Source organism: Antrostomus carolinensis, unplaced genomic scaffold (assembly GCF_000700745.2).
Source record: "Antrostomus carolinensis isolate BGI_N321 unplaced genomic scaffold, ASM70074v2 scaffold7138, whole genome shotgun sequence".
Taxonomy (NCBI): Eukaryota; Metazoa; Chordata; class Aves; order Caprimulgiformes; family Caprimulgidae; genus Antrostomus; species Antrostomus carolinensis.
Window position 1 is genome coordinate 50134 of NW_010332200.1, and position 10531 is coordinate 60664.

At 47.1% G+C, this 10531-nt stretch overlaps 1 protein-coding gene across 1 annotated transcript in view; it reads left to right on the plus strand.

The window, feature by feature from the left end:
- Positions 1 to 214: 214 nt before the first annotated feature.
- LOC104529189 (T-cell surface glycoprotein CD3 zeta chain) overlaps positions 215 to 10531 on the plus strand; it is an 18471-nt gene continuing 8154 nt past the window's right edge. Inside the window, exons 1-6 of the mRNA XM_029086327.1 lie at positions 215 to 329; positions 5687 to 5793; positions 6441 to 6494; positions 7850 to 7933; positions 8604 to 8639; positions 9656 to 9712. Coding sequence (XP_028942160.1) covers positions 215 to 329; positions 5687 to 5793; positions 6441 to 6494; positions 7850 to 7933; positions 8604 to 8639; positions 9656 to 9712 — 453 coding nt within the window. The remainder of the gene's footprint in view (positions 330 to 5686; positions 5794 to 6440; positions 6495 to 7849; positions 7934 to 8603; positions 8640 to 9655; positions 9713 to 10531) is intronic.

Here is a 10531-nt window from a genome sequence, read left to right on the forward strand (position 1 = left end):
ATAAAACTCTTCATTTATAACCATGTTACTGAATTTTGGTAACCCCTAAAAATAAAACTCTGAAGTGAATCACTTAATGAGGGCCATGGGAGAGAGAAAATTTTATAGTGGATAGATTTGATCTGAATTTATATGTAGTTCAGCTTTTACAGTCTGTATTTCTTAAACTATTACCAGGAATCATGGTCTAACTCAATCCAGATGCGCAGTAAAAATGTCCAAGGGGGAAAATCCTATTAAAAAAACCAACCAAACAAAAAAACCTAGTGTGTTTCAAGGGTCCAGGCCGTGTTTCAGTGATTCATTTCAGCAGCTCCCCGCTGGGACTGGCTTCATTGAGCTGACATTGGGGACCAGCCCTGTGGACCAAGCCCCGGGCAGTCTCGGGGTGCAGCATTCACCGATCGTGCCGTGTTTTGGAGCAGGGTGGATCTGTCAGGATGTCACCGAAATCAGAATAAAACTCCTTAACATGGGTTGTGTGTTAAAGAGCACAGTGCTGGGTGCTCTATCACTGCAAATCTAGCACTCAGAGTTTGTAAAACTTTACACTTTTATACATAATAGATGAGCTTGTTCCACCCACTGTACATATGCATTGCTATTCTACTTTCTGATTAGCTTAAACTTCTCTCTCTTAGCTTTTAAGAGTAGAGTATATAAAAAATGCCCTGATACAGGGTGGGGGTCAGTCTGGTCAGTCTCTAATTGAGTTGGTGGTCATGATCTCCCCCGGCCATATTTGCCTTTCCCCAGTTTCTGTAGGTTCTTGCTTATTTCATCCTTCTCAGGCTTCTCATCCAGCTTTTGGTGCCTTCTGAGGCAGGATGTTCTCCTTTTAGCTCTTTCTCAAGGACATAGTTGTTAGTCAGGCCTGCGTAGTTTATACAGAGTAACTGGACTTGCACAGGCTAAAGACGGTGGGCCCCTTGGTACTTACTCAAGGCTAAACTACAAATGTTTTGTTACAACTAAAAATAGGAGTTTACTTATTTTCTAACAGGGACGTAGGTGTTGGGGCTCCCTGGCTCTCTCCCAGCCCGGAGCAGGGTAGCAGCCAGCAGCGTGGGCAGGCAATGGGTGGGCAGGTGCCTGGAGATAAACCCACGGACACGTGCAGGAGAGGTGGTGCTGAGCCTGAGCCCAGGGGTTGAAACTGCTCCCCGAAACCGCAGGGCACAGGGCTGGCTGCCACGCAGCCTCTCGAGGCGGGTGCCCACAGCACGGCCTCCCCCCCGGCCCACGGGCTTCCTCTGCTTTGGCTACCGGGGTTGCTGTTGGTCTGTGGCTAGAGGGGGTTTTTTCCTCACTTGCTCGTCACTAGCAGTTGGTGTGAATTGCTTTTTTTTAATTATTTTTTTTATTTTCTCCCCAATACTTTAAAATTCAAAGGTCACAGGGTGTTGTTGCGGGGGCACTGGCAGCGCTGCTCTGGGGTGTGCGTGTGGAGCAGGAGGAGGGTGATGTGCCAGCCGGGGTCCAGCACTTGTCATAGAATCACAGAATGTTGAGTGGGAAGGGACCCACAAGGATCATCCAGTCCAACTCCTGTCCCTGCACAGGACAAGCCCAACATTCAGACCATGTCCCTGAGGGCACATGTTGGCCAAATGCTTCTGGCATCTTGTCAGGCTTGGTGCCATGAGCACCTCCCTGGGGAGCCTGTTCCAGTGCTCCACCACCCTCTGCCTCAAGAACCTTTTCCTCATGGCCAACCTCACCCTCCCCTGCCACATCTTCCTGTCCGGGCATAGGGGAGGGCAGGTGGGAGGAGAGAAGAAGAGGGGAAGGAAAGCCGGGGCTTTGGAAGGAGGAGGTGCTGGGGAGAAACTTCTCAGCGGCAGAAGCACAGCTTGGGGAAGAGTCCCAAATGTGGTGGCAGGCAGCTGGGGTTTGGGATTGAGAAGGGCTGGCAACCTTGTCATGAAATGCAGCAGTGCTCTCCTTACTGACTCCTTTCCTGCTGCCTCGTCTGCTGTGGCTCTGCCAGTCCTTACTCAGCCTGTGTCAGCTCCTTGTGCAAACCTTTCCATAGCTTCTCCTCTACAAACTCCTTAAAAGAAGGTAATTACCTAATGCTGTAAGTTCCATAGTTTGTTTCTGGTTTTCCTTAACACCCCAGTAGTCCATGAGTAAATGTGCAATGGGAGATCTAACTGTGCATCTCCTTGCATTGGAGCATGTGGTGAGCAAGAGTAAGTGCAAACTTTCTCATTGTTGTTCCTTCAGAGTTTGCTTCCCTCCCCAGCAAGAGCACCACTTTGACCTCATCCTTAAACCCTTGTGTATTTGTCAACTAGATGTCAGCTTGTGACTCAACTCCTTCTTGATGCCTGGAGAGAGAGAGAGAGAGAGAGAGAGAGAGAGAGATGCTGTTTGTCTGAGCCAGGTTTAAGCACTAAGCTTGACACCATTTCCAATGCAAGGTACCTGTATTCCCCGCCAGCCTGTGGCTTGACACGAGCTGTGCCACGTGCCTGGACTTAAGGCACCTCGCTTTAAAACCCTGCTGTATTTTACTGGCCTGATGAAACACTGGTGTATGAACACTGAGAAGATGCTGTGCAACTCGCAGGAGGCACTGGGTAATCTGTAAGGTTAATAGAGTGGGAATTATCAGTGAAATGTTTATTATTTGTGCTTTGCTCTGCACGAGGCAGCTGAGTGTGACTGCTCCCTCAAGCCTGGCAGGCTTGGCTCTGCCCAGATCCCATCATCAGCCCATCCACTGCAGTGTGAGACCTTGGCCTCAGCCCCCCCAAAGCACGGCTCAGGGCTGATGGGGGGCAGGGAGTACATTCTGGTGGTGCCTGAGGGACTGGCCTTCTGTTGCTGCATAATATTGAAGAGACATTAACCACCTCTCCAGCGATTTAAAAACCTAAAGCCATCCTGTTCACATGCATGGATGCTGTTTTAACTGCTACTTGTTCATTACCCTTCGTATCTCTTTGACCTTTGTTTCAACAGTCTTTGTACCTTTAGTCTTTTTTTCTCTCTCACTTTCTAATCTGGAAAGCTGTTGCAAAGGTTATTTAGAAATAACCCCCCTTTTTTTTAAAGAATACAAAAATCAAACATATTAAGGAAGGAAAAGACATGAACTAATTAATTTCCTTGATTTGTTTCTAAGTATTGGACTTTATCATTGTCTCAAGACATATTTTTCCAGGAACTACCACAGCCAGACTATGTCGAGCAGGATTGCCCTCATTGAACAGCTTTAATCCATTACCTGGGGTGCTGGAGGCCAGGCTGCCCCAGATAAGCCACCCTCAGATGGGGAAACTCTGCAGAGTCAGCCAAGGTTGACCACAGCTGACACGGAGCTACAGCCAAGTCCCCTGCTCTCTTGGCTTCTCCTCCATAGTCCTCCTTGTCTCCTCCTCAATCTTCTCCTGGTCTGAGGAGTTTATTAGAGCTGGAGAAATACTGGACTTAAGGTGACAGTGTGAACGTGCCCTGCTCTGGTACAGGAAGAGAGGGGTCATGGCCAGGATCCCCAAAGCCTTCTTCAGCAGCATCTCAGATACCCACAGGCTTCCTGGCTCTGTGCTCAGCTGCTAACCTTCCTCACACAGTGTTTCTGATCTGGAAAACCCTGAGCTGCTTCTGGATACATCCAGCTCGAGGCCAGGGCACGCTGAGGCAGAATGCTGCACTTCATGAAAGCAGCTGAACTGCTGCTGGAAACCAGTTGCCTCTGGATGCCATAGAGCTGTGTTCCCCAGTGCTGGGATTTAGCTCCCGACTCGAGTGTGATTCAGACTGGTTTTGTGTTGAACCAACTCTGGCGTAAAATATTGTCCTGTGACTGTTTAGAAGAGAAACTCTAGGAAGCTCATCTCAGCTTGTTTGTTGGTTTAATATACAATGTTGGGCAAATAACTCAATCTCTCTGTCTCTATTTACTCCATGAATGTGAGATTTTATAATCCTGAAAAAAATACGGTAAAGTTTATTGTTTATAAAGTGCTTTGGACCTTATTTTTTAAAATAATAGAAATAGGAGAGGAAGAAGGAAAACCACCTAGAATCTTAATTTATTTCCATGGATTTGTTGCTAAACACGTAATTTAAAAAAAAATGAATGTACTCCTAGTTCAGATAAGCGAACAAATTACTGTTTGGAAATGTGGAGTTGTTTTGTTGATTGTTTTTTTTTTCCTGGCTGTTTTAGGCTCTCAGCAGGGATGGGGATCGTATCCCCATCTGCTTGAGAATTTACAATTACATTCCCAAGTATCCAGGCACAGCTTTTCAGTCGTGTTTTATACCAATTGCACACTCCAGCAGCGCCACAGGCCATCATCATTAACTTTATATCTGCGAAGGAGACTTCCTCACGGTGCTGAGCGCGTACTGCCCGAATATCATCGGCAAGGTTCTTCTAATGCCATCGTCAGCGTGGCCTGATGGGCCAGGGAGGAACCCCAGCCTGCAGAATGGTCCTGCTCTCAACTCAGCACCTTGAAGTGCTGCACTGAGCCGTTCAACTACCCTCCATCACACGTGGTTAATACCAATCCCCATACTTTGTTCACCTTAGGAAGGAGATGAATCATACCAATTCTTTTCAATTTGTCTTCATTGAAGGGCTTCACAGGCTCTTGATCATTCTTCTGTCTCTCTTTTGAACTCCCTCCAATTCTTTGTATAAAGCACATCTCAGATTCATTTGTAAGTGATTTTTTTTTTTAAAAATAACTGTGCAATACAGCTTTTCCTTTGGGAATGGACCTGGAGCTCCGTATTTGATCTATAGTTACTTGGGCTTCTTGACCTGAATTGCTTTGATTTTTTTTTAGCTACATTTCTGAACTTACTGCATGTTTACGAACTGATACAGGGGCAGTTTCATCCCTTTTAGCTGCTGAAAACCAACAATATCACTGAGCCCTGCGTGATGCGGTCAGGGTATCAAGATACACAATGTTGACTAGGAAATGAAGATCAACATCTGCTGAGTAACAATTTTATTGAGGTCTCAGTTAGGATAGCAGTACATTTTTCTCCCTCAGAAAAGTTTTAGCTCTTCTTTTAAAAACAAATAAAAATTAAAACTCTTCTGGGGGCGATCCATCCAACAAGAGGCAGCCAGTTGGGGTTCCTGTGCAGGGAATTTGGGTTTAAAACCTCCCTCTCAAACAGAAAGCACATCAGGGTATCTCATGGATGAGTCCTGACATCTGGGGTTAAAAGTCTGTCTCTCCTGCCCATAGTTTTCTTCTGGTCTCCAACTTTCCCAAACTGGGAGGCCAAGAGAACCCTCACAGAGAAGACAGAGTAGCTTTACAATTACAATACATAACCTGGGATGCAGGAGATGCATCTTCAGGACTCTCTGGGTGGGAAACTCTGTGTAAAATGTCCTGTATTGGTTGAGGGAGGTTGCAAACATTTCCATCCTTGAAGATACTCTGCCTCAGCTGGCTGAGGTCCTGGACAGCCTGGTCTAACAGAACCTGTTTAGATAGAAGGTTGGACCTGCAGTGATCCCTTCCAGCTTGATTAATCCCGTGATTCTCATCTGGATTTCCATCTCCTTTGCAAATGGACAGACTTGCCCTCACACTGGCTATTTCTTCATGAAGCACCATGCAGCACTTCCACATTTATACCATCAAGCAAGCACACAGTGCTACAAATGGCCTTGTTTGTTGATGTGTCTGATGTTCCTGTACAGATGCTGTCCCAGTTCTTGGACTGACAGACCCAAGGCTCTGCTACCTACTGGATGGATTCCTCTTCATTTACGCAGTCGTCATGACAGCCCTTTTTGTGAAAGCAAAGGTCAGTCCATCCAAACACTGATGCACTTGGCTTTGGTGGTGGAAACAAGTTGGGCTCAGCTGGAAACTGGGGGGTGGAGAGGAAGCATGTCTCTTAATTCTAAGACTTTGGGGTTTTTTTAAATCTTTTCTGTTTTTTTATTTTCTTCCTTTTCCAATGCCAGCCTGAGCTCTCTGTGAGAGTTCTTTCTGGTGGCTCATGAGTGGAGGGGAGAGAGTATTTTGGTGATACACTTATGGGTGCAGTCAGAGATTCTGGATATTGTAGCTGGGAAATGCCTGGTCAATAGTGATGTGTTTTTTTTCTGCTGCTTTGTCATTAGAAAGAGTGAAGGGGATATACAGCAAATTCAGGGTAAATGCCAAGTTTGTGAAGGATATATTCAAACCTCTCAAGAAGTCAGACACCTTTAATAGTATGAGTGTGATGATGCAAATGATATAACTCCAAAAACCACAGGAGAGGAGTCAGGGGAACAGGATGGACAGAACTTGATGGGCTGTTGTTACCATCTAGCAGCTCTTCAGCATCTAGGGAGACACTTGGTGGCTTTAGTGCCCTTCCATGGAAGGAGATAACGTACTGTGATGGAGGCATGGATGTTTCCAGACATGTACCTGCTCTGAGAGCTCTGCTTTCTCTTCCAGCTTAGCCAGGCCTCTGAACCACAGCTGCAGCCAGGCCAGGATGATGTGTATAATGTAAGTAACTACTGTTTTGTTTGTTTGTTTTCAAATCTGCTACCCAGACAGACCTTTTTGGACACTTATTGAATTCCCTGTGGTGGATCAGAAAAAACTTGATGACTCAGCTAATGAAAGCGATAAACCCAACTGTGCAGCACAGCAGCTCTAAGGAGGGAAAATGAAACCTGACAAGGGCAGCTTCTGTTGTTACTTGTCTGGCTGGATGCTAGATAGGCATATTTGATCCATGGATCTGAAGGTATTCCAGGAACCCAGACCATTTTGGAGGCAGCGCTGGGTGTGCTGCCCCATGTAACAAGTCCTTGAGAGCTCTGTGTGTGTGCAGCCACTGGTGATGTTCACAGCCCAACTTCACAGCCAGCCCTCTGCAGTTGGCTTGCAGCCCTTGCTGATCGCTGTTCCTCGGGCGACTCACAGGCCCACCCCACCCAGGTTGCTGGTGTTATGTGGTGTGGGCTGGAAACACCCCGGAATGCTGTGCTGCTGACTCTGGGCTACTGTAGTTCTTGTATCATCGTGTGTGTGGAGCCCAAGTCATCGCAGCCCGGCTGTCTCTGTCCCCCTGAGCTTTCCTGTTGCCTCACAGTATGAGACCTGTTGTACCAGATCATACCTTGTCCACTGTGCCCTGATGGTAGCCAGCACCAGGTGGCTCCTCAGGCAGCGGGAGGACAGAGACAAGATCCTGCCCGTCCTTCCTAGATAAATTGCTCACTCATGGCAGTATTAAACTCTTGCTCTTTTTACATGTCTACTTGTCTTTTATTTTTTTTCCTCTCACGCCTTTGACCAGAGCCACATCCTGTGATGAGCTCTGCTGTTTAACTGTGTAATGTATGAACACTAATGCTTTTTTTTTTTTCAGTCTAAGAAGTGTTACCTGTCACCTTTTCAGTAGCACTCTGTCAGCTGTGTTATTCTGACCTCAAATCTCCCCTTTGCCCTTTTCCATTGTATCTTTCCCAGATAAGAAATGTGTTGCGCATAGAATTTCTACAGCCACTTGATGCAAATTTAGACAACCTGTTCTGGAAGAACATGGATCCTCACCCACCAGGGGGAGAGAAAGCGTGAAAGTCAGAGTCCCTCGCCTTGCCTGCTCTCGTTTTCAGCTCATTTCTACTTAAGACAGGTTCTCGATGCATTGGGCGGCAGTTTTGTGCTGCACAAACCACTTGTCCTTTCCGTGGCTTAATCATAGACATTCTTGTTGGCAGTTACATTAAGGGGTAAAATAATTTCTAGCTTTGCTAATACTCATGGACACCAAACTGGGTTCCTTTTCTTTTCCTGTGCTAAGTCAAGATCTGTTTTCTCACAATCATAACGTCCTTGCTTTCTCATTTCAGAAACTGTCTCGTGGACACAGAGATGAATATGATGTTCTGGGGGGAAAGCGAGGTGCAGACCCTGAGCTGGGCGGGAGACACCAGGTAACTTCCTCCCACACAGGCACCTTTTTTCTTTTAATCTGTTTCCTTCCTTCTCATGTCTCACCGCTGTTCAGACACACAGGCATTCATCACACATTTGCTAAGCACCAGTGCCTTCCTGGAGAGAAAAACAGCAAAATCTGTGCAGTAACTCAGGCGGCTGGCAGCGTGGTGAGGAGAAGAGTAAACCTTCCCCCTTCCCCTTTGATCTTTGCCCCTCGTGCCCCCCGTCATTTTGCTGAGAGCTTGTAGCCACCCAGAGTAGGAAGTGCCACCCAGCCGTGGGGCGGATGTGGAGCAGGCAAGGCAGGAGTGGGTGTTTCACCAGAGCTCGCTGCACGTGATGCAACCAAACCAGTGCCAACAAAGTAAAGCAGAAGCCAAAACAACTGTTTTCTGCTGCAAAGGAAAAGGGAGGGGAAACCTTCTGCATCAGCGTGTGGGGCTTGCCTGCAGGTGACAGCTGTAGGGATTGGGCAGAGTTTGATCAATTATTAAAATTAAATTAATTTTCCAGAGAACAGGTTGTTTTAACAGAACCTTATGGGTAGAGGTGAGATGGGCTGTAACGGGTACAGCACGTCCTTAGAGCAAATGCACAGGCACGTAGAAGGTCATGGGGGATGTTGGTAGTGCAACACGTGGGCAACTTTCTTCTTTTGTTTTACAGCAGAGAAGAAGGAACCCTCAGGACACCGTCTACACTGTGAGTAGAGAGAGCCAGAGGGAGAGGAGAGGGAGGGATGGCTGGAAATAGGAGTTTCTGTTTCATAGGAGACTTTTCCCGCCCCCCCCCACTCAATTTCAGCTTTGGTTCAAAGTTAACAGCTGCTTTCAAAGACTTTTCTTCTTTACTCCCTGCCCTTTTTTGCCAGAAAATTTCTGCTCCCTTCTTCATGATTGATAGAAGAAAAACATGGGCAGGTGGGGAAGAGAATTTGGATCGAGATACCTGCTCATCTCTTGATGGTAGCCATGAGTGACTCACCAACCTTCCTTCCATGTGGCTGGTGCTGCAGTAGTTTATGTTCTTGTTCTCCAGTCTCTCTGACTGCTCTCTGACAAAGGCCAAATGCTGGTGTATTTGAGAGTGGCTGCTTAGGAGCCTCTTGATTGAATTGATTTAACTCGGGCTAAATGTGGTGGTCTGTGTGCTAAAGGATAGACAGATGAATGCGAAAGCTCATGTCTGAACTTGGGTATTTCTGGGTGTTCAGTGCTTGCTGAGTCATGAGCTTGTTTCCAAGACTGGCCTTCATCACTATTGAATCCGACGCTCTGATTGCAGCTGGTGGTAAGCGTTTGGGAACTGCTTCCCTGGATGGAGGGAGGGAGGAAGGAAGAGCTCCTCCTTCTTAACCTTCATCTTCCTGTGTTAAGATTTCCCTTTGCATGTTTGGGTTTGTCTCCTGAACAAATGCTGCTTAAAGCTTTTCTTTGGAGGGCTTTGATGGTAGTATCTGGCACCAGTCTAGATGATAACTGAGGTTGAGGGTAGAGTTATATTAATTTAAGTGTTTGAGATGAGGTGGTATTGATATGCTAAGCGGATTTTATCATGTGTAGCACATCAAGTCCCACCACTGTCCCTTCTTCTCTGGAATGTATTGAAGCTCTAAAGGCAAGGCAGCCCCGGAGCACAGGTTTGAAGTGCAGTCACCCAGGGGCTGGCTTGGCCTTCCTAGTAACACACTGACTCTTCCCCCCACTCTCTGCTTGCAGTCCCTGCAGAAGGACAAGATGGGCGAGGCATACAGTGAAATTGGAATGAAGGGAGAGGTAAGTAAGTCCTGCTGGTGAAAGCCTGGGATGAGAAATTCTTCATTGCTGCTCCTTTACAGAGCAGTAGTCCTGGCTGCACGTCGCTGCCTTGCACAAGGAAGTCCCCATGTTCCAGGGACAGCAGCTACAGCCACAGCTGAGAGCAGTTACCTGTTTTCTGTAGTAACTGGTGTGTTTGGTGCAGCAGTAAGACACGTAGCTATAGAATTACAGAACCATCAACCAAGGTGGAGCTCAGACAGTAAGCTTTGTCCCAGCAGTATGAGAAACACAGCCCAGACACCAGCAGTGTCCCTGGGTGGCCTGGATGATGTCAAGGAGAAACACTTCAACTTTGGGACAGAAAAATTCTGATGGGTGCCCCAGCTGAGGAGGCAGAGGGGATGAGATGGGGGAAGAACAGTTGAAGTGTCTGCTTTCAAGCACTGCACTGTCTGTGGCCCAGTCACTCCCAGTGGCTGAGCACGTTCCTCCAGAGCAATTCAGAGTGGGAGGTTGATGGTTTCCCCTCTGTGGGCTGTTGAGGCTGGTCTGCTTTACAGGCACAGGTAAGACTCCTCCTTGTGCTTCCTCCAGACAAGTAATGGGGGGAGCTCTCCTTCCCCCACCTCCACTCTCAGATTTTTAAGAAGGAACAGATCAGTTGTCTAAAGCGAGCAGCAAACGGATGGTTTTAGCTCTGTGCAGAAACTGCTGGGGGAGGGAAGCTTGTGTTGAAAAAAAAAACCATCTGTGGACACTGTGGCAAACCAAGAAATTACTGTGACCTACACAGGTTCTATTTTATGTCAAAAAGGTCTTAAATATAACCTTTCA